The following is a 23,655-nucleotide window of genomic DNA, read 5'->3' as shown; positions in this document are numbered from 1 at the left end:
AGGAATCAGTCTGGTGAACCGTCTCTGCACTCCCTCTATGGCAATAATGTCCTTCCTCAGATTTGGAGACCAAAACTGTACGCAATACTCCAGGTGTGGTCTCACCAAGACCCTGTACAACTGCAGTAGAACCTCCCTGCTCCTATACTCAGTTAAAGTTAAATTAGAGTTAATTAGAGTTAAACTAATTTCACGTGTGGCCTGACCAATGTGTCTGTATAATGTGTTTGGTTGTAGTTATTCGAACGAATGAACTCCTACGATCTTGGCTGCAGTTTTGGTGGAGGAATGGACAATGTGCATGTGTTCATGGATGCCGGGCTGGCTTTTATTTCCAACACCGATGCCTCAAAGATTCGCGAAGGTGAGCGGAACTTGTGGAAGAGAAGATAGACGCAAGCAGCTGGAGTAACTCAGCGGGACAGGCAGCATCTCTGGAGAGAAGGGAATGGGTGATGTTTCGGGACTCGACCCTTCTTCAGGCTGAAAGTCAGGGCAGTGCGAAACCACAGATATAGACGGTGATGTGGAGAGATACAGAACAAATCAATGAAAGATATGCACCATTTCTAGCTATCTTCTTCCCCGACAAACTATCAGCCTGAAGAAGGGTCCCGAACAGAAACGTCTCCTATCCATGTTCCCAGAGATGCTGCCTGACCCGCTGAGTTACTCCAGCACTCTGTGAAACGTCACCTATCCATGTTCTCCACAGATGCTGCCTGACCCGCTGAGTTACTCCAGCACTCTGTGAAACGTCACCTATCCATGTTCTCCAGCGATGCTGCCTGACCCGCTGAGTTACTCCAGCACTCTGTGAAACGTCACCTATCCATGTTCTCCACAGATGCTGCCTGACCCGCTGAGTTACTCCAGCACTCTGTGAAACATCACCTATCCATGTTCTCCACAGATGCTGCCTGACCCGCTGAGTTACTCCAGCACTCTGTGAAACGTCACCTATCCATGTTCTCCACAGATGCTGCCTGACCCGCTGATTTACTCCAGCACTCTGTGAAACGTCACCTATCCATGTTCTCCACAGATGCTGCCTGACCCGCTGAGTTACTCCAGCACTCTGTGAAACGTCACCTATCCATGTTCTCCACAGATGCTGCCTGACCCACTGAGTTACTCCAGCACTCTGTAAAACGTCACCTATCCATGTTCTCCACAGATGCTGCCTGACCCGCTGAGTTACTCCAGCACTCTGTAAAACGTCACCTATCCATGTTCTCCACAGATGCTGCCTGACCTGCTGAGTTACTCCAGCACTCTGTAAAACGTCACCTATCCATGTTCTCCACAGATGCTGCCTGACCCGCTGAGTTACTCCAGCACTCTGTGAAACGTCACCTATCCATGTTCTCCACAGATGCTGCCTGACCCGCTGAGTTACTCCAGCACTCTGTGTCCTTTTATGTATCCGAGTTACCCCGTGGTATGAATATTGATTTCTCTAATTTCAAGTAACCCTTGCTTCCCTTCTCTCTCCATCCCCTCCCCCATAGCTGTGGGCTAGGTGAAAATGAGTTACAGACAATGAGACTCAACAAGACGACTTTACAACCAGTACAACGACTTTGGTGGGGGAGGGGATGGAGAGGGAGGGAAAACAAGGGCTACTTTTGGAATTTACTAGGCCATTTGGAAAAATGGGCTGAAAGATGGCATATGGAGTTTAATGCTGATAAATGTGAGGTGCTACACCTTGGCAGGACAAATCAAAATAGGACGTACATGGTAAATGGTAGGGAATTGAAGAATACAGTTGAACAGAGGGATCTGGGTATAACCGTGCATAGTTCCTTGAAGGTGGAATCTCATATAGATAGGGTGTTAAAGAAAGCTTTTGGTATGCTAGCCTTTATAAATCAGAGCATTGAGTATAGAAGCTGGGATGTAATGTTAAAATCGTACAAGGCATTGATGAGACCAAATCTGGAGTATGGTGTACAATTTTGGTCGCCCAATTATAGGAAGGATGTCAACAAAATAGAGAGAGTACAGAGGAGATTTACTAGAATGTTGCCTGGGTTTCAACAACTAAGTTACAGAGAAAGGTTGAATAAGTTAGGTCTTTATTCTCTGGAGCACAGAAGGTTAAGGGGGGACCTGATAGAGGTCTTTAAAATGATGAGAGGGATAGACAGAGTTGATGTGGACAAGCTTTTCCCTTTGAGAATAGGGAAGATTCAAACGAGAGGACATGACTTCAGAATTAAGGGACAGAAGTTTAGGGGTAATATGAGGGGGAACTTCTTTACTCAGAGAGTGGTAGCGGTGTGGAATGAGCTTCCAGTGGAAAGTGGTGGAGGCAGGTTCATTGGTATCATTTAAAAATAAATTGGATAGGCATATGGATGAGAAGGGAATGGAGGGTTATGGTATGAGTGCAGGCAGGTGGGACTAAGGGAAAAAAAAATTTGTTCGGCATGGACTTGTAGGGCCGAGATGGCCTGTTTCCGTGCTGTAATTGTTATATGGTTATATGGTTATATGGTTACTTGAAGTTAGAGAAGTCAATGTTCATACCGCTGTGGTGCAAACTGCCCAAAACGAAATATGAGATGCTGTTCCTCAAATTTGCACTGGGCCTCAGTCTAAAGTGACAGTGGCTTCAATAGATGCTATAAAAAAATGAATGAATATAGGGGGAACCTCACTGAAACTTACTGTTGTGAGATAAATGAAAAACTTTCACTACTCGTAATGAACTTAACTTTATTTAAGCTTTAAGCAACTTATTTCTGCAATACACAAACTCAGAAACGTCTGGCAAACATGGCTGATGTTTCCCGCCCGAAATACTTTGCACATGCGCACACTCCGGGAATGTCCTGCGCATGCGCACACTCTAGAAGAGCTCCGCACATGCGCACATGCGCCCACTTCACTTACCGAATAGTGAAAGGCTTGGATAGAGTGGATGTGGAGAGGATGTTTCCACTAGTGGGAGAGTCTAGGACCAGAGGGCACAGCCTCACAATTAAAGAACATTCCTTTTGGAAGGAGATGAGGAGGAATTTCTTTAGTCAGAGGGTGGTGAATCATTGCCACAGAAGGCCATGGAAGTCAAGCCAGTGGATATTTTGAGGCAGAGATAGATAGATTCTTGATTGGTGCGGGTGGCTGGGGTTATGGGGAGAAGGCAGGAGAATGGGGTTAAGAAGGAGAGATAGATCATGGGATGAGGGAATTGAAGGCAATATCTCCAAGTTTGCGGATGACACTAAGCTGGGGGGCAGTGTTAGCTGTGAGGAGGATGCTAGGAGACTGCAAGGTGACTTGGATAGGCTGGGTGAGTGGGCAAATGTTTGGCAGATGCAGTATAATGTGGATAAATGTGAGGTTATCCATTTTGGTGGCAAAAACGGGAAAGCAGACTATTATCTAAATGGTGGCCGATTGGGAAAGGGGGAGATTCAGCGAGACCTGGGTGTCATGGTACACCAGTCATTGAAGGTAGGCATGCAGGTGCAGCAGGCAGTAAAGAAAGCGAATGGTATGTTAGCTTTCATTGCAAAAGGATTTGAGTATAGGAGCAGGGAAGTTCTACTGCGGTTATACAGGGTCTTGGTGAGACCACACCTGGAGTATTGCGTACAGTTTTGGTCTCCAAATCTGAGGAAGGACATTATTGCCATAGAGGGAGTGCAGAGACGGTTCACCAGACTGATTCCTGGGATGTCAGGACTGTCTTATGAAGAAAGACTGGATAGACTTGGTTTATACTCTCTAGAATTTAGGAGATTGAGAGGGGATCTTATAGAAACTTACAAAATTCTTAAGGGGTTGGACAGGCTAGATGCAGGAAGATTGTTCCCGATGTTAGGGAAGTCCAGGACAAGGGGTCACAGCTTAAGGATAAGGGGGAAATCCTTTAAAACCGAGATGAGAAGAACTTTTTTCACACAGAGAGTGGTGAATCTCTGGAACTCTCTGCCACAGAGGGTAGTTGAGGCCACAGTTCATTGGCTATATTTAAGAGGGAGTTAGATGTGGCCTTGTGGCTAAGGGGATCAGGGGGTATGGAGAGAAGGCAGGTACGGGATACTGAGTTGGATGATCAGCCATGATCATATTGAATGGCGAATGGTGCAGGCTCGAAGGGCCGAATGGCCTACTCCTGCACCTAATTTCTATGTTTCTATGTTTCTATGTTTCTATGGTTGAGAGGCAGAGTAGACTTGATGGGCCGAATTGCCTAAATCTGCTACTAATTCTACATAATGTCATAAGGGACAAGGGGCATAATGGCTCCAGAGCCAGCACATCCTTCCTCAGATATGGGGCCCAAAATTGCTCGCAGTATTCCAAACGTGGCCTGACCAGCGCCTTGTAGAGCCTCAGCGTTACACCACAGTTTGTGTAGACATGCCCTCTCGAAATAAATGCTGGCAAATGTTTGAGTATAGAAGCTGGGATGTAATGTTAAAATGGTACAAGGCATTGGTGAGACCAAATCTGGAGTATGGTGTACAATTTTGGTCGCCCAATTATAGGAAGGATGTCAACAAAATAGAGAGAGTACAGAGGAGATTTACTAGAATGTTGCCTGGGTTTCAACAACTAAGTTACAGAGATAGGTTGAATAAGTTAGGTCTTTATTCTCTGGAGCGCAGAAGGTTAAGGGGGGACCTGATAGAGGTCTTTAAAATGATGAGAGGGATAGACAGAGTTGATGTGGACAAGCTTTTCCCTTTGAGAATAGGGAAGATTCAAACAAGAGGACATGACTTCAGAATTAAGGGACAGAAGTTTAGGGGTAATATGAGGGGGAACTTCTTTACTCAGAGAGTGGTAGCGGTGTGGAATGAGCTTCCAGTGGAAGTGGTGGAGGCAGGTTCATTGGTATCATTTAAAAATAAATTGGATAGGCATATGGATGAGAAGGGAATGGAGGGTTATGGTATGAGTGCAGGCAGGTGGGACTAAGGGGGAAAAAAAATTGTTCGGCATGGACTTGTAGGGCCGAGATGGCCTGTTTCCGTGCTGTAATTGTTATATGGTTATATGGTTATTGAACTCGCTTACTTTCACTCCTTGATGAGCCGAATGGCCTAATTCTGCTCCTAGAACGTCTCTGGCGCTGTAAGGCGGCAACTCTACCGCTGTTCACCGTGCCGCCCGCTCTAACTCACTGTTTGTTGCCCCCTGACAGGTTTGTCCTGCAAAACACAAGGCCGGATGAAAAGATCACTCGACCTCCAACGGCAGTACATGGGAAAACGTAAGACACAGCTTACAATCTCGTTCATTTGCTTCTTTGGAGAGTTTTTTAAAAATTCGGCAATCTGAAACGGGACTGTCATATGAGGAAAGATTGAAAAGACTAGGCTTGTATTCACTGGAGTTTAGAAGGATGAGGGGGCATCTTATAGAAACATATAAAATTATAAAAGGACTGGACAAGCTAGACGCAGGAACATGTTCCCAATGTTGGGCGAGTCCAGAACCAGGGGCCACACACAGTCTTAGAATAAAGGGGAGGCCATTTAAGACTGAGGTGAGAAAATTTTTTTTCACCCGGAGAGTTGTGAATTTGTGGAATTCCCTGCCACAGAGGGCAGTGGAGGCCAAGTCACTGGATGGATTTAAGAGAGAGTTGGATACTCTAATACTCTAAATGCGGCCCCAACCATGGATGTCAACAAAATAGAGAGAGTACAGAGGAGATTTACTAGAATGTTGCCTGGGTTTCAACAACTAAGTTACAGAGATAGGTTGAATAAGTTAGGTCTTTATTCTCTGGAGCGCAGAAGGTTAAGGGGGGACTTGATAGAGGTCTTTAAAATGATGAGAGGGATAGACAGAGTTGATGTGGACAAGCTTTTCCCTTTGAGAATAGGGAAGATTCAAACAAGAGGACATGACTTCAGAATTAAGGGACAGAAGTTTAGGGGTAATATGAGGGGGAACTTCTTTACTCAGAGAGTGGTAGCGGTGTGGAATGAGCTTCCAGTGGAAGTGGTGGAGGCAGGTTCGTTGGTATCATTTAAAAATAAATTGGATAGGCATATGGATGAGAAGGGAATGGAGGGTTATGGTATGAGTGCAGGCAGGTGGGACTAAGAGGAAAAAAAATTGTTCGGCACGGACTTGTAGGGCCGAGATGGCCTGTTTCCGTGCTGTAATTGTTATATGGTTATATGGTTATATGGATAGAGCTCTAGGGGCTAGTGTAGTCAAAGGGTATGGGGAGAAGGCAGGCACGGGTTATTGATTGGGGATGATCACAATGAATGGCGGTGCTGGCTCGAAGGGCCGAATGGCCTCCTCCTGCACCTATTTTCTATGTTTCTATGAAATAAAAGCAAGGGGGATGTGGATCACGTGTGGGCAGATGAATGGAGTTTAACTCAACACGGTGCCTCAGCGGTAGAGTTGCTGCCTCACAGCGCTGGAGACCCTGGGTCGATCCTGACTACAGGAACTGTCTGTGTGGAGTTTGCACGTTCTCCCCTGACCTGCGTGGGTTTTTTTTCTGAGATCTTGTTTCCTCCCACACTCCAAAGTCGCAAACGTCGTAGCTTAATTGGCTTGGTAAAATTGTAAAACCACCGCCCTTTGTGTAGCAATGTTACAACATTTTGAGATTTAAAAAATCAAGTCTGTAATTTATCCCATCAGATAAAGCATAACAATAAGTTTAATTTGACACCTAATTCACTTTCATATCTCAAGTATTTAAAAAGTTATGGCCATTTTCATACTCGGAAATTAGCATCTTGTTCCCTATTGATTTTCTATGGACATAACAAAAAAGCTGTTATCGAGGACAGTCAAAAGCCCATAACCTTCTTAAAAATTAAGAGAACTGAATGAAATTTTCAGTTATCGTAGATTGAACCATTCTGAAAACAAAGTCTATAAAATAATCTAACTTGGATGACCTGAAATTAAAGCATATAATTAGTTAGTTACCCAAGTGTAGCAAATTTCAAACTTCAATTACTAGATCTAAACATATATCCATTTCTTAATAAATGATTAACGTTTTTAAATAGCCCAAGTGTCCAAATAATATTCATAAATAATTCACAATAAAACATGATTTTAAAATCTCATTTACATCAATTTATAGGCCAAATGGAAGGAATTTAGTGTTCAATTGCTGTAAATTAAAGTCAATTTTAAATCGGCTTTCTAGTGGGTTCCTGTGAACGCGCTGGTTTAGAACGTTCACATTGCGCTGGATTTGTGCCCTCAAATGCCCAGAAAAATACTGCGGGATATAAAGAGCCCAAAATGAACTACTCGCTATAGTAAACTTTATATACAGGGTTCTTAAGAAGCCCCTTTTAATGTAAAAATAAGGTACATACCTTTAATTGTTTGCTTTATAAAACCCTGGGGCTGCGAGAGGTTGCGGGTTTAGAGAGTGATTTTTAAACTACTATAACTATTATACAAGGCCATAAAAACTAATAATACCTTTTGCGATGGGGTCTTTCAGCGATTTTTCGTTAATGATTTACTAGGCTGAACATTTTCGATTGCAACAGCCTAGTAAAAATCGCGTTTTTTAAACCCGCCCCCTCTAAACAGCGCCAAAATCACGCACACGGGGTGGGGCAGATTCTCAGACACGATTCAGGTAGGTTTTGTAACATACCTACTTTGTGTGAAAAAGTTGCCCCTCAGGTTCCTATTAAACCTTTTCCCCTTCACCTTGAACTTATGTCCTCTGGTCCTCGATTCCCCTACTCTGGGCAAGAGACTCTGTGTGTCTACCCGATCTATTCCTCTCATGATTTTGTCTGATCTCTGTAAGATCACCCCTCATCCTCCTGCGCTCCAAGGAATAGAGACCCAGCCTGCTCAACCTCCCCCTGTAGCTCACACCCTCTAGTCCTGGCAACATCCTCGTAAATCTTCTCTGAACCCTTTCAAGCTTGACAATATCTTTCCTATAACATGGTGCCCAGAACTGAACACAATACTCTAAATGTGGCCCCACCACGACCACGCACCTTCCGTGAACATGTTTAAGAAAGAACTGCAGATGCTGGAAAAATCGAAGGCAGACAAAAATGCTGGAAAAACTCAGCAGGTGAGACATGCAAGGTCTAAAGTGACAGTGGCTTCAATAGATGCTATAAAAAAATGAATGAAGATAGGGGGAACCTCACTGAAACTTACTGTTGTGAGATAAATGAAACTTTCACTACTCGTAATTAACTTAACCATATAACAATTACAGCACGGAAACAGGCCATCTCGGCCCTACAAGTCCGTGCCGAACAACTTTTTTTCCCCCTTAGTCCCACCTGCCTGCACTCATACCATAACCCTCCATTCCCTTCTCATCCATATGCCTATCCAATTTATTTTTAAATGATACCAATGAACCTGCCTCCACCACTTCCACTGGAAGCTCATTCCACACCGCTACCACTCTCTGAGTAAAGAAGTTCCCCCTCATATTACCCCTAAACCTCTGTCCCTTAATTCTGAAGTCATGTCCTCTTGTTTGAATCTTCCCTATTCTCAAAGGGAAAAGCTTGTCCACATCAACTCTGTCTATCCCTCTCATCATTTTAAAGACCTCTATCAGGTCCCCCCTTAACCTTCTGCGCTCCAGAGAATAAAGACCTAACTTATTCAACCTTTCTCTGTAACTTAGTTGTTGAAACCCAGGCAACATTCTAGTAAATCTCCTCTGTACTCTCTCTATTTTGTTGACATCCTTCCTATAATTGGGCGACCAAAATTGTACACCATACTCCAGATTTGGTCTCACCAATGCCTTGTACAATTTTAACATTACATCCCAGCTTCTATACTCCATGCTCTGATTTATAAAGGCTAGCATACCAAACTTAACTTTATTTAAGCTATAAGCAACTTATTTCTGCAATACACAAACTCAGAAACGTCTGGCAAACATGGCTGATTCCGCAGGCTTTTCCCGCCCAAAATACTTTGCACACTGAGTTTCTCTAGCATTTTTGTCTACCTTCTGTGAACACGTGATTTGATGCCTGCCATCCAGGGTGGGACGGGGGCGGGGGATAGATGTGGCCCCTGGCATGAAGGTTGTTCTCACGCCAACCCGCGATGTCACAGACTAAAGAAATCCCTCCCCTCGTATCCTTTTTTTTTTTTTTTTTAATTTTATTTTTATTAGCAGTACAGTAGATCACATTAATACATCGCATATATCTTATTACATTATGTTGTACCACTTCATTTTTTGAGCTTTAAAAGAGAAAGAAATAAAAGAAGTAAGAAAAGTAAGCAAGAATCGTGAAGGTGCAGGAAAGTGTTGGGAGAAGAGAACCCCTTAGGGAAGGAATTAGAGAAGGAAGCAAAGAAAATAATTAAGACCCTAGAAAGAAAGGAAAAAAGGAAAAAAGGAAAATCAGTCGCTCTATTGTAACACAAAACTCCGCAAAAAAGGATATACCAACCGTGTTTTTATTAAAAATTTATTTTATACCCCCCATTACCAGGTCCTGGTAGCCTTTATATTTTAACTTATTATTGCACCTTTATGCTTGTAATAGTTCCATAAATGCAGACCACGTCTTTTGGAAGTGATCTGCTTTACCTGCTAGGAGGAGTCTCATCTCTTCCAAGTGTAATGTTTCGAACATGTTTGAAATCCACATTTTTGTTGTTGGTATTGGAGCATTTTTCCAAAATTTAAGTATAAGCTTTTTTCCGATTATTAGCCCATAATTAAGTAAGTTCTTTTGAAACACATTTAATTCAGGGTTACCTTCCGATATTCCAAAAATGATCCATTCTACTCTGGGTAGTGGTTTTGTTTTAAATAATTTTGTGAAGATTTCAAATATTTCGTTCCAGAATTTTTGAATTTTTAGACAGAAAACAAAAGAGTGCGCTATGTTAGCTTCTTGTGACTGACATTTATCACAAATGGGTGAGACTTTGGGGAAGAGTTTATTCATTTTAGTTTTTGAATAATATAGTCTGTGTAATGTTTTATATTGGATTAGAGTATGTCGTACGTTGATCGAGCATTTATGCACATAGAAACATAGAAATTAGGTGCAGGAGTAGGCCATTCGGCCCTTCGAGCCTGCACCGCCATTCAATATGATCATGGCTGATCATCCAACTCAGTATCCCGTACCTGCCTTCTCTCCATAACCCCTGATCCCCTTAGCCACAAGGGCCACATCTAACTCCCTCTTAAATATATCCAATGAACTGTGGCCTCAACTACCCTCTGTGGCAGAGAGTTCCAGAGATTCACCACTCTCTGTGTGAAAAAAGTTCTTCTCATCTCGGTTTTAAAGGATCTCCCCCTTATCCTTAAGCTGTGACCCCTTGTCCTGGACTTCTCTAACATCGGGAACATTCTTCCTGCATCTAGCCTGTCCAACCCCTTAAGAATTTTGTAAGTTTCTATAAGATCCCCTCTCAATCTCCTAAATTCTAGAGAGTATAAACCAAGTCTATCCAGTCTTTTTCATAAGACAGTCCTGACATCCCAGGAATCAGTCTGGTGAACCTTCTCTGCACTCCCTCTATGGCAATAATGTCCTTCCTCAGATTTGGAGACCAAAACTGCACGCAATACTCCAGGTGTGGTCTCATATTACTACATATAGTAAGTGTTTATCCCAGCTCTCTTTTGAAATTTTTATAGCTAATTCTTGTTCCCAATCTCTTCTAATATTATCTGTTGTAGGTATTTCTATATTCAATATAATATTATATAAGTATGATATTAGATTTGCTGATTCAGCCTTTATATCCTTCTTCAGTCTATAACCTCGTATCCTTCTTCCTGGTGCAAGTGAACTGTTTTTTGTATCTTAGTGGGCCAGTACAAGGATAAAACGATGATAGGTTGTTGTAAGGACGGCATCAGCTTGAACCCAATGAGGAAACCGTGTAAGGATCGGGCCAAGAAGGTGCTGGATGACAAGTGTCGGAAGATCTTCTTCGACTGCTGCCTTTACGCGGTGGAGCTGAGAAGGAACCAGACCTATGCGGCGGATAATGTGGGGAGATGTAAGTGTGGGCGTATGGAACCAGCTGCCTGAGGGGGTAGTTGAGGCAGGGACAAAAACACCATTTCAAAGACACCTTTTTTGTTTTGAGATACAGGTTGTCGGCTGGGTCTCTATTCCATGGAGCGCAGGAGGATGAGGGGAGATCTTATAGAGGTGTATAAAATCATGAGAGGAATAGATTGGGTAGAGTCTCTTGCCCAGAGTAGGGGAATCGAGGACCAGAGGACACAGGTTCAAGGTGAAGGGGAAAAGATTTAATAGGAATCTGAGGGGTGACTTTTTCACACATGTGTATGGTGTGATGTATGGTGTATGGAACAAGCTGCCAGAGGAGGTAGTTGAGGCATGTGATTATCCCAACATTTAAGAAATAATAAGTGTTACATGGATATGAGATAGGTTCTTATAGAAGGGGAAAAAACTGCAGTTGTAAGAAACCGTACAGTTTTTCTCCAAACATGGTATGGTATGGATAGAGGTAGTGGAAGAAGCTGCCAGAGGAGGGGCTGTGACTGTCTTATGAAAAATTTTGGAAACTTGGTTAGATCTTAATGGATAGGAGATTGAGAGGGGATCTTATAGAAACTTACAAAATTCTTAAGGGGTTGGACAGGCAGGAAGATTGTTCCCGATGTTAGGGAAGTCCAGGACAAGGTGTCACAGCTTAAGGATAAGGGGGAAATCCTTTAAAACCGAGATGAGAAGAACTTTTTTCACACAGATAGTGGTGAATCTCTGGAACTCTCTGCCACAGAGGGTAGTTGAGGCCACAGTTCATTGGCTATATTTAAGAGGGAGTTAGATGTGGCCCTTGTGGCTATGGGGATCAGGGGGTATGGAGAGAAGGCAGGTACGGGATACTGAGTTGGATGATCAGCCATGATCATATTGAATGGCGAATGGTGCAGGCTCGAAGGGCCGAATGGCCTACTCCTGCACCTAATTTCTATGTTTCTATGTTTCTATAGGACAGGTTTGGAGGGATATGGACCAAGCTCAAGCAGGTGGGACTTGGGTAGCTAGGAAATTGTAGCTAGGGCATGGTTTTCACACAGAGGGTGTGTGTATGGAACGAGCTGCCAGAGGTGTTGGTTGTGGCAGGTTCTACAGCAAAACCATTTAAAAGACACTTGGATATGTACATGGAAAGGACAGGTTTAGAGGGAAACTAGACTGTGGGACCCGTTGGGTCCCATGTTTACACACGAGGGCTGGTCCCCCGACACAATATTCCACCTCTCCACCAATTCCAATATTGGTGGCCAGTGGGGGGGGGGAGGCTTTCTGGAGCGCTAGTATGGGTGTTGTTGGCTGCAGGAACTACTGGTCTCCAGAGGACTAGTATGGGCATTGTGGGCCAAATGGATTCTTGGGGTGGCAGCTCATTCCCTCAAGCCTGATGTGCTGGCAGCTCACTCACGGCTGGTGGGCTGGCAGTTGCCTCACGGCTATTCCTTGAAATTCCATTTCAAGCAGGGTGCAAAGACCACCAAATTCAAGTGCAGTGAAAAGTTCAGAGTGTTCCTGTCTTGCAACTTTGTTTCGAAGTGTGTTGGAAGCTGACAGGAAGGAGCAGCGAATCAAAAGGAAGAAAGGCAGCTGGCAGCCGGACGGCAGGCGGCAGCCACAGACTTTTATATATATACTAGACCAAGTGCAGACCCGTTGGGTCTGCTCCCCCAATGGTGTGATTTCCCCCAACCCAATATTCCACCATGCACCCGTCTCCTCCAATGGAACTGAAGCCGTTGCCAAATGTAAGTTTCCAGCACTCCCCTGCCTCCCTCAATTGCACCTCCCCTGCCTGCTGCAGCAGTGAAAAGTTCAGTGTTCCTGTCTTGCAACTTTGTTTTGAAGTGTGTTGGAAGCTGACAGGAAGGAGCAGCGAATCAAAAGGAAGAAAGGCAGCTGGCAGCCGGACGGCAGCCACAGACAGACTTATAGATAGATAGATAGATAGATAGATAGATAGATAGATAGATAGATAGATAGATAGATAGATAGATAGATAGATAGATAGATAGATAGATAGATAGATAGATAGATAGATAGATAGATAGATAATTCCCTTTGAGAATAGGGAAGATTCAAACAGGGAGGACATGACTTCAGAATTAAGGGACAGAAGTTTAGGGGCCATATGAGGGGGAACTTCTTTACTCAGAGAGTGGTAGCGGTAGTGGAATGAGCTTCCAGTGCAGTGGTGTCGGACACCACATTCAAATGCAGTTTCATATTATTTCAAGCAGGGTGAAACCACCATAAAAACCACACAAAACACCACACTCACAGTTCAGTAGACATTCAGTGGAGGTTGATTCACAGCTCAGACAGTCGGTCCCCCATATGCAGGACTGAAAAAAATTCTCGGGTTTTGGATAATGTCCCACCGGGAAAGGTGTGGCCTTCGTGGCGTGATTGACAGGAAGAGATTTGTTAAACATATGGACTTTTAGGGATGAGATATCCTGTGACCTGATGAGCAGAGATTGTGATAATAGATTAGATAGATAGATAGATAGATAGATAGATAGATAGATAGATAGATAGATAGATAGATAGATAGATAGATAGATAGATTTATAGATAGATAGATAGATAGACCCAAACCCGCCAAGAAGATAGATAGCAGTGCTTTTCACTTAGATACATAAACCCCCCAAACAACCATTTGCAGGCCGTGCCTTTTCACTTCCACCCAAACCCAGTTTGCCAACCATTTGCAGGCAAGGTGCACTTCCACCCAAATATTCAACCATTTGCAGGCAGTGCCTTTTTCCTACCCACTTCAAGGAGGGTGCAGGCAGGCCACCAAATTCAATGTAGTTTCAAACCACATTAACCACTCACAGTTGAGTAGGTGTTCAAGGCCACTCAAATTCAGAAATACCCTCTGTTTCATACCATTTGCAGAGACTGGGTGAGGCACCACACTTCACATTCAAATGCAGTTTCATATTATTTCAAGCAGGGTGAAACCACCATAAAAACCACACAAAACACCACACTCACAGTTCAGTAGACATTCAGTGGTTTCAGTTGATTCACAGCTCAGAAACTCATGACCTCTCCCTCCCCCATCATGCAGAGACTGAGCTACACCCACACTTCTGGGTTTTATAATCCCTCCCCTCCCACTGGGAAAGGTGTGGCCTTCATGGCGTGAACACGAATAACACTTTTGTTTTTCATCGCCTGTAGTTGCCAAAAAAAATCACCTAAGTGGGACAGGGCTTGGTGGCATGGTGGCACAGCGGTAGAGACCCAGGTTCCATCCTGACTTGTTGAGATTAATTTGAGATTAATAGAATGAAACGAGGGTGTGAATTAAAACTCAACGGTGAAATCTTGTCTTCAGCGGCAGGGAGTACTGATGGCAATTACTTCGATGAGATGCAAGTTCAAATGCGCAGTGATTTCCCACACAGCACACTTTGGAAAACATGCCCAGACCTGGTGAAAGGGCAAAACAGGTAGGGGTCTTAAACTCATAAGGTCAATGGTGATCGGAGCAGAATTAGGCCATTCGGCCCATCAAGGCTTTTCCACCATTCAATCAAGTCTGATCCATCTCTCCTTCCCAACCCTAGTTTCCTGCCTTCTTCCCATAGCACCTGACACCTGTACTAATCAAGAATCTATCTATCTCTGCCTGTGGGATGACAGATGGCGCAATGGGCTAAGTGTTCGGCTGGTGACCGGAAGGTAGCCGGTTCGAATCCCGCTTGGAGTGCATACTGTCGTTGTGTCCTTGGGGCAAGACACTTCACCCACCTTTGCCTGTGTGTAAATGTAATGTAATTATGTGAAGCACTTTGGGGTCAATGCAAGTTGACTAAAAATGTGCTATATAATAAGATTATTATTATTATTATTATATTATTATTAAAAACATCCATTAGCCTCCACGGCCTTCTGAGGCAAAGAATTCCACAGATTCACTATCCTCTGGCTAAAGAAATTCCTCCTCATCTCCTTCCTAAAGGAATGTGGAAACATCCTCTCCACATCCACTCTATCCAGGCCTCATTAAGTTTCAATGAAGTCCCTCCTCAGTTGTAAAGGGTCTTGGTGAGACCACACCTGGATTAGTGCGTACACTTTTGTCTCCAAATCTGGGAATCATTATTGCCATAGAGGGAGTGCAGAGATCTGGGAGTCCACATCCTGAGGATGACATGGACATCACACGCCTGAAAACTGGACTGTAATAGAATTGCGCCTTTACCACCTCAGGCAATTGAGGAGATTGAGAGGGATCTCCGAGAATCCTACAGTGCTTCTCGCAGCGGGGTTGGAAAGGCTCTTGCCGGAAACATTACCATCTGGTTAGGGAATTGCTCTGCCAAGGCCAAGAAGGCTCTGCAGAGAGTAGTGCGTTTGGCCGAACGCACTATGGGAACTTCACTCACCCAGAGCAGGAACTATACTCAGGAGGTGCTCAACTCCAGAGCAAACAAAATCATGAGAGCCTCTTCCCCCCTGCAACTACTGTTCCAACTGGGAGTTAGATGCAAACGCCCTTGTGGCCAAGGGGATGAGGGGTAGGTTGAGAAGAGCAGGTACGGGATACAATTCGGATGTAAACGCCATGATCTCTATGAACGTTTTTCCTTCTATTATTTGGAAATGTACCTGAGGCTCGAAGGGCCGAATGTTTTACTCCTGTGTATTACCTAATTTCTATGTTTCTATGTTTCTATGAATGTGGTTTTGTTGTTCCTCTCCAGCATTCCACTCTATCCATTTCACTGCACATCTCGTCAATGAAGTGTGACTCATCCATTGAAAATGTATTGACTTCACATGTATATAATTCCTGATATTTAATGGTGATTTATGTATTTTTTTGTGTTCCCAGGGTGGAAGTTATCATTCCTAGTTCCATAACTACTTGGGAAATTCAAGCTGTTGGCATGTTTAAGAATAAAGGTGAAAATCGTTTGATTTGCGATTATGAACTCAATTGAAAGATATAGCATGGAAGCAGGCCCTTGCCGACCATTGATCACACACTATGTTCTATATTGTCCTACTTTCTCATCCAGTCCCTGCGCAATGGGGGACAATTTGCAGAGGGACAATTGACCTGGTCCATCGATCAGCCCGTACACTATCTCTATCCTACACACTAGGGACAATTTAAATTTTACAGAACCAATTCGGTGGCGCAGCGGTAGAGTTGCTGCCTTACAGCGTTTGCAGCGCCAGAAACCCGGGTTCGATCCCAACTACAGGTGCTGTCATAGAAACATAGAAACATAGAAATTAGGTGCAGGAGTAGAGGCCATTCAGCCCTTCGAGCCTGCACCGCCATTCAATATGATCATGGCTGATCATCCAACTCAGTATCCCGTACCTGCCTTCTCTCCATACCCCCTGATCCCCTTAGCCACAAGGGCCACATCTAACTCCCTCTTAAATATAGCCAATGAACTGTGGCCTCAACTACCCTCTGTGGCAGAGAGTTCCAGAGATTCACCACTCTCTGTGTGAAAAAAGTTCTTCTCATCTTGGTTTTAAAGGATTTTCCCCTTATCCTTAAGCTGTGACCCCTTGTCCTGGACTTCCCCAACATTGGGAATAATCTTCCTGCATCTAGCCTGTCCAACCCCTTAAGAATTTTGTAATTTTCTATAAGATCCCCTCTCAATCTTCTAAATTCTAGAGAGTATAAACCAAGTCTATCCAGTCTTTCTTCATAAGACCGTCCTGGCATCCCAGGAATCAGTCTGGTGAACCTTCTCTGCACTCCCTCTATGGCAATAATATCCTTCCTCAGATTTGGAGACTCTGTCTGAACAGAGTTTGTATGTTCTCCCCGTGAACTGCATGGGTTTACTCAGAGATCTTCGGTTTCCTCCCACGCTCCAAAGACGTACAGGCTTGAAGGTTAATTGGTTTGGTATAAGTGTAAATTGCCCCTGGTGTGTGTAGGATAGTGTTAGTGAGCAGGGATCGCTGGTCGGCACGGACTCGGTGGGCCGAAGGGCCTGTTTCCGCGCTGTATCTCTAAACTAAACCAAACTAAATGTGCTTTTCATGGTACCTTGGTACATCTGACAATAAACTACAGTGACCTCCATAATATTTGGGACAAAGACTCATCATTTATTTATTTGCCACTGTACTCCACAATTTGAAATTTTATAATAGAAAAAAATCACATGTGGTTAAAGTGTACATTGTCAGATTATAATCAAATCCATTTTGGTTTCACCATGTAGTTGTTACAGCAATGTTTATACTATGCACGGTTATACCCAGATCCCTCTGTTCAACTGTATTCTTCAATTCCCTACCATTTACCATGTACGTCCTATTTTGATTTGTCCTGCCAAGGTGTAGCACCTCACATTTATCAACATTAAACTCCATCTGCCATCTTTCAGCCCATTTTTCCAAATATATAAAGAATCAGAAGAAATGAATGATGGATATGCAAAAAAGTGACAATGGTAAAGGAAACAGGACATTGTTTACGAAGATAGATACAAAATGCTGGAGTAAGTCAGTGGGATAGGCAGCTTCTCAAAATTTGGCAGGACAAATCAAAATAGGACGTACATGGTAAATGGTAGGGAATTGAAGAATACAGTTGAACAGAGGGATCTGGGTATAACCGTGCATAGTTCCTTGAAGGTGGAATCTCATATAGATAGGGTGGTAAAGAAAGCTTTTGGTATGCTAGCCTTTATAAATCAGAGCATTGAGTATTCAGAAGCTGGGATGTAATGTTAAATTTGTACAAGGCATTGGTGAGACCAAATCTGGAGTATGGTGTACAATTTTTGGTCGCCCAATTATAGGAAGGATGTCAACAAAATAGAGAGAGTACAGAGGAGATTTACTAGAATGTTGCCTGGGTTTCAACAACTAAGTTACAGAGATAGGTTGAATAAGTTAGGTCTTTATTCTCTGGAGCGCAGAAGGTTAAGGGGGGACCTGATAGAGGTCTTTAAAATGATGAGAGGGATAGACAGAGTTGGTGTGGACAAGCTTTTCCCTTTGAGAATAGGGAAGATTCAAACAAGAGGACATGACTTCAGAATTAAGGGACAGAAGTTTAGGGGTAATATGAGGGGGAACTTCTTTACGCAGAGAGTGGTAGCGGTGTGGAATGAGCTCCCAGTGGAAGTGGTGGAGGCAGGTTCATTGGTATCATTTAAAAATAAATTGGATAGGCATATGGATGAAAAGGGAATGGAGGGTTATGGTATGAGTGCAGGCAGGTGGGACTAAGGGGAAAAAAAATTTGTTCGGCACGGACTTGTAGGGCCGAGATGGCCTGTTTCCGTGCTGTAATTGTTATATGGTTATATGGTTATATGGATGCCAGGGTTATGTGAAGTTAGCATTTTCATGTTTATTTTTCTTACATTAAAGGTTTTTGCATTGCGGAGCCCAAGACATTGAAAGTTTTCAAACCGATGTTCATATCTTTACGATTGCCCTACTCCGTTAAGAGAAATGAACAATTAGAAGTGAGGGTTGTGTTATATAATTATACGCCCATTGATCTTCAGGTAAGGGAGAATCCTTGCATCACAGGCAGTTCTACTGCAACACAATATTCATGTTCTTAAGAGAAATTAGTTACATAAAAATAACGTGTTGGAAGGAACTGCAGATGCCGGTTTAAATCGCAGATAGACATAAAATGCTGGAGTAACTCAGCTGGAAAAGGCAGCATCTCTGGAGAGAAGGAATGGGTCGAGGCCCTTCTTCAGACTGAGGGAGGGAATCCAGAAATGGGAGGTGCAAAGGGACTTGGGAGTGCTGGTGCAGGATTCCCAAAAGGTTAATCTGCAAGTTGAATCGATAGTAAAGATAGCAAGCGCATGCTAGCATTCATACAGAGAGGGCTGGAGTATATTAACAGGGATGTAACGCTGAGGCTCTATAAGGCGCTGGTCAGGCTGCATTTGGAATATTGTGAGCAATTTTGGGCCCCGTATAGAAACATAGAAACATAGAAATTAGGTGCAGGAGTAGGCCATTCGGCCCTTTGAGCCTGCACCGCCATTCAATATGATCATGGCTGATCATCCAACTCAGTATCCCGTACCTGCCTTCTCTCCATACCCCCTGATCCCCTTAGCCACAAGGGCCACATCTAACTCCCTCTTAATTATAGCCAATGAACTGTGGCCTCAACTACCCTCTGTGGCAGAGAGTTCCAGAGATTCACCACTCTCTGTGAAAAAAGTTCTTCTCATCTCGGTTTTAAAGGATTTACCCCTTATCCTTAAGCTGTGACCCCTTGTCCTGGACTTCCCCAACATCGGGAACAATCTTCCTGCATCTAGCTTGTCCAACCCCTTAAGGATTTTGTAAGTTTCTATAAGATCCCCTCTCAATCTCCTAAATTCTAGAGAGTATAAACCAAGTCTATCCAGTCTTTCTTCATAAGACAGTCCTGACATCCCAGGAATCAGTCTGGTGAACCGTCTCTGCACTCCCTCTATGGCAATAATGTCCTTCCTCAGATTTGGAGACCAAAACTGTACGCAATACTCCAGGTGTGGTCTCACCAAGACCCTGTACAACTGCAGTAGAACCTCCCTGCTCCTATACTCAAATCCTTTTGCAATGAAAGCTAACATACCATTCGCTTTCTTTACTGCCTGCTGCACCTGCATGCCTACCTTCAATGACTGGTGTACCATGACACCCAGGTCTCGCTGCATCTCCCCCTTTCCCAATCGGCCACCATTTAGATAATAAATAATAGATAATAAATTCCTATATCTGAGGAAGGATGTGCTGGCTCTGGAGAGGGCCCAGAGGAGGTTTACAAGAATGATCCCAGGAATGAGTGGGTTAACCTATGATGAGCGTTTGTTGGCACTGGGCCTGTACTCGCTGGAGTTTAGAAGGATGATGGGGCACCATATTGAAACGTTACCGAATAGTGAAAGTCTTGGATAGAGTGGATGTGAAGAGGATGTTTCCACTAGTGGGAGAGTCTAGGACCAGAATGAATGGACATTCCTTTGGGAAGGAGATGAGGAGGGATTTCTTTAGCCACCACAGCACTGTCTATATCTCTCGTTTCCCATATCCCTATCCTGTCTGAAGATGGGTCTCGACCCGAAACGTCACCCGCTCCGTTCAATGAATGAAAGATGTGCAAAAAAGTAACGATGATAACGATGATAAATTGCGTACAGTTTTGGTCTCCAAATCTGAGGAAGGACATTATTGCCATAGAGGGAGTGCAGAGACGGTTCACCAGACTGATTCCTGGGATGTCAGGACTGTCTTATGAAGAAAGACTGGATAGACTTGGTTTATACTCTCTAGAATTTAGAAGATTGATAGGGGATCTTATAGAAACTTACAAAATTCTTAAGGGGTTGGACAGGCTAGATGCAGGAAGATTGTTCCCGATGTTAGGGAAGTCCAGGACAAGGGGTCACAGCTTAAGGATAAGGGGAAATCCTTTAAAACCGAGATGAGAAGAACTTTTTTCACACAGAGAGTGGTGAATCTCTGGAACTCTCTGCCACAGAGGGTAGTTGAGGCCAGTTCATTGGCTATATTTAAGAGGGAGTTAGATGTGGCCCTTGTGGCTAAGGGGATCAGGGGGTATGGAGAGAAGGCAGGTACAGGATACTGAGTTGGATGATCAGCCATGATCATATTGAATGGCGAATGGTGCAGGCTCGAAGGGCCGAATGGCCTACTCCTGCACCTAATTTCTATGTTTCTATGTTTCTATGAAACAGGCCATTGTTAGCTGTTTGGTGGGTGAGAACGAGAAGCTGGTGCAACTTGGGTGGGGGAGGGATGGAGAGAGAGGGAATGCCGAGGCTACATGAAGTGAGAGAATTCAATGTTACGATATCAACTGTACACGTTTGCCTTGCAGGTGAAGGTGTATATGAATACGGTGGATAATCTCTGCAGCCCTGCCACTGGGCAACTGAATGCAAGAACTGTGACTGTCACAAAAAACTCGGCATATTCCATCTACTTCTCCATCGTTCCTTTAGCCATCGGTAACATTCCAATCTCAGTGGTCGCTAATGCCTTTGAATACAACGTTGTCGATGCAGTCAGGAAACAACTCAAAGTGGTGGTGAGTGGAGAGAGTCTGACATAAGGCTCATAAGGTTTGAGTTTAGAGATACAGCACGGGAACAGGCCCTTCGGCCCCTCCGAGTGCGCGCCGACCAGCGACCCCCGCACACCAACACTATCCATATTGGTGGCAAAAACGGGAAAGCAGACTATTATCTAAACGGTGGCCGATTGGGAAAGGGGGAGATGCAGCGAGACCTGGGTGTCATGGTACACCAGTCATTGAAATTCTTAAGGGGTTTGGACAGGCTAGATGCAGGAAGATTGTTCCCGATGTTAGGGAAGTCCAGGACAAGGGGTCACAGCTTAAGGATAAGGGGGAAATCCTTTAAAACCGAGATGAGAAGAACTTTTTTCACACAGAGAGTGGTGAATCTCTGGAACTCTCTGCCACAGAGGGTAGTTGAGGCCACAGTTCATTGGCTACATTTAAGAGGGAGTTAGATGTGGCCCTTGTGGCTAAGGGGATCAGGGGGTATGGAGAGAAGGCAGGTACGGGATACTGAGTTGGATGATCAGCCATGATCATATTGAATGGCGGTGCAGGCTCGAAGGGCCGAATGGCCTACTCCTGCACCTAATTTCTATGTTTCTATGTTTCTATCCTACACACACTAGTCAAGAGAGTTTTATTGTCATATGTCCCAGATAGGACAATGAAATTCGTGCTTGCTGCAGCCCAACAGAATATGTAAACATAATATATAATGGGAGAAGCAAAGTTCAGTGTTTATACACATGCACACCTACCCAATAAATAAACAGATCTAGTGCAATAATAATAATACTGTTGTAGTTCAGAGCTTATTTGCTGTCATGTGTTTAACAGCCTGATGGCTGTGGGGAAGTAGCTGTTCCTGAACCTGGATGTTACAGATTTCAGGCTCCTGTACCTTCTTCCCGATGGCAATGGTGAGATGAGTGTGTGGCCAGGATGGTGTGGGTCCTTGATGATGTTGGCTGCCTTTTTGAGGCAGCGACTGCGATAGATCCCTTCGATGGTGGGGAGGTCCATTTTCCTAGTTACAACCTCAAATAATTCCAGATGACTAGATCAAGCATGATTTCCCCTTCGTAAAGCCACGCTGACTCGGACCGATCCTGTTACTGCTATCCAAATGTGCCGCTATTTCATCTTTTCTAATTGACTCCAGCATCTTCCCCACCACCGATGTCAGGCTAACTCCTCTATAATTCCCTGTTTTTTCTCTCCCACCTTTCTTAAAAAGTAGGATAACATTAGCTACCCTCCACAGGAAACATAGAAACATAGAAATTAGGTGCAGGAGTAGGCCATTCGGCCCTTCGAGCCTGCACCGCCATTCAATATGATCATGGCTGATCATCCAACTCAGTATCCCATATCTGCCTTCTCTCCAGACCCTCTGATCCCCTTAGCCACAAGGGCCACATCTAACCCCCTCTTAAATATAGCCAATGAACTGTGGCCTCAACTACCCTCTGTGGCAGAGAGTTCCAGAGATTCACCACTCTCTGTGTGAAAAAAGTTCTTCTCATCTCGGTTTTAAAGGATTTCCCCCTTATCCTTAAGCTGTGACCCCTTGTCCTGGACTTCCCTAACATCGGGAACAATCTTCCTGCATCTAGCCTGTCCAACCCCTTAAGAATTTTGTAGGTTTCTATAAGATCCCCTCTCAATCTCCTAAAGGAACTGACCCTAAATCTATGGAACATTGGAAAATTATCACCAATGCATCCACTATTTCTAGAGCCACTTCCTTAAGTACCCTGGGCTGCAGACCATCGGGCCCTGGGGATTTATCAGCCTTCAGTCCCATCAGTCTATCCAACACATTTCTTGCCTAATGTGGATTTCCTTCAGTTCCTCCGTCACCCCAGATCCTCTGGCCACTAGTACATCAGGAAGATTGTTGTGTCCTCCTTAGTGAAGACGGATCCAAAGTACCTGTTCAACTCATCTGCCATTTCCTTGCTCCCCATAATAAATTCACCTTTTTCGGTCTTCAAGGGTCCAACTTTGGTCTTAACTAATTTTTTCCTCTTCACATACCTAAAGAACATTTTACTATCCTCCTTTATATTCTTGGCTAGCTTACCTTCATACCTCATCTTTTCTCCCCGTATTATATTTTTAGTTATCTTCTGTTGCTCTTTAAAGATTACCCAATTCTCTTGGTTCCCGCTCATCTTTGCTACGTTGTACTTCTTCTCGTTTATTTTTATACCATCCCTGATGTCAGCCACGGACGCCCCTTACTCCCCTTGGAATTTTTCTTCCTCTTTGGAATGAACTGATCCTACACCTTCTGTGTTATTCCCAGAAATACCTGCCATTGTTGTTCCAATGTCATCCCTGCTAGTGTATCCTTCCAGTCAACTTTGGCCAGTTCCTCCCTCATTGCCCCATAGTCCCCTTTATTCAACTGTAACACTGACACCTCCGATCTACTCTTCTCCCTCTCCAATTGTAGATTAAACCTGACCATATTATGGTCACTGCCTCCTAATGGCTCATTAACCTCAACTTCCTTTATCAAATCCAGTTCATTACATAACACTAAATCCAGAATTGCCTCCCTGGTCGGCTCCAATA

At 44.0% G+C, this 23,655-nt stretch overlaps 1 protein-coding gene across 1 annotated transcript; it reads left to right on the top strand.

Annotated features, from left to right (window-relative positions):
• The first annotated feature begins 216 nt into the window (after positions 1-216).
• LOC129716015 (complement C4-B-like) lies at positions 217-21,117 on the top strand. The gene is made up of 7 exons (XM_055665889.1): positions 217-364; positions 5,165-5,233; positions 10,798-10,992; positions 14,353-14,467; positions 15,856-15,926; positions 18,381-18,520; positions 20,869-21,117. Exons 1-7 carry the CDS (start codon positions 250-252, stop codon positions 21,100-21,102), a joined length of 939 nt encoding a protein of 312 aa, XP_055521864.1. The 5' UTR covers positions 217-249; the 3' UTR covers positions 21,103-21,117.
• The last annotated feature ends 2,538 nt before the right edge of the window (positions 21,118-23,655 follow it).

The sequence above is a fragment of the Leucoraja erinacea genome, unplaced genomic scaffold (assembly GCF_028641065.1).
Source record: "Leucoraja erinacea ecotype New England unplaced genomic scaffold, Leri_hhj_1 Leri_1600S, whole genome shotgun sequence".
Taxonomy (NCBI): Eukaryota; Metazoa; Chordata; class Chondrichthyes; order Rajiformes; family Rajidae; genus Leucoraja; species Leucoraja erinaceus.
The sequence above is the reverse complement of the archived record's forward strand: the minus strand, read 5'-3'. Positions and strand labels throughout refer to the sequence as shown.

Excerpts from the sequence above, each read along its gene's own strand:
- LOC129716015 (XM_055665889.1), top strand. The coding sequence starts at position 250 with ATGAACTCCTACGATCTTGGCTGCAGTTTTGGTGGAGGAATGGACAAT. Across the intron at positions 10,993-14,352 it reads GGCGGATAATGTGGGGAGAT|CGGCAGGGAGTACTGATGGC; the intron begins GTAAGTGTGGGC and ends TCTTGTCTTCAG. Across the intron at positions 15,927-18,380 it reads TGGCATGTTTAAGAATAAAG|GTTTTTGCATTGCGGAGCCC; the intron begins GTGAAAATCGTT and ends CTTACATTAAAG.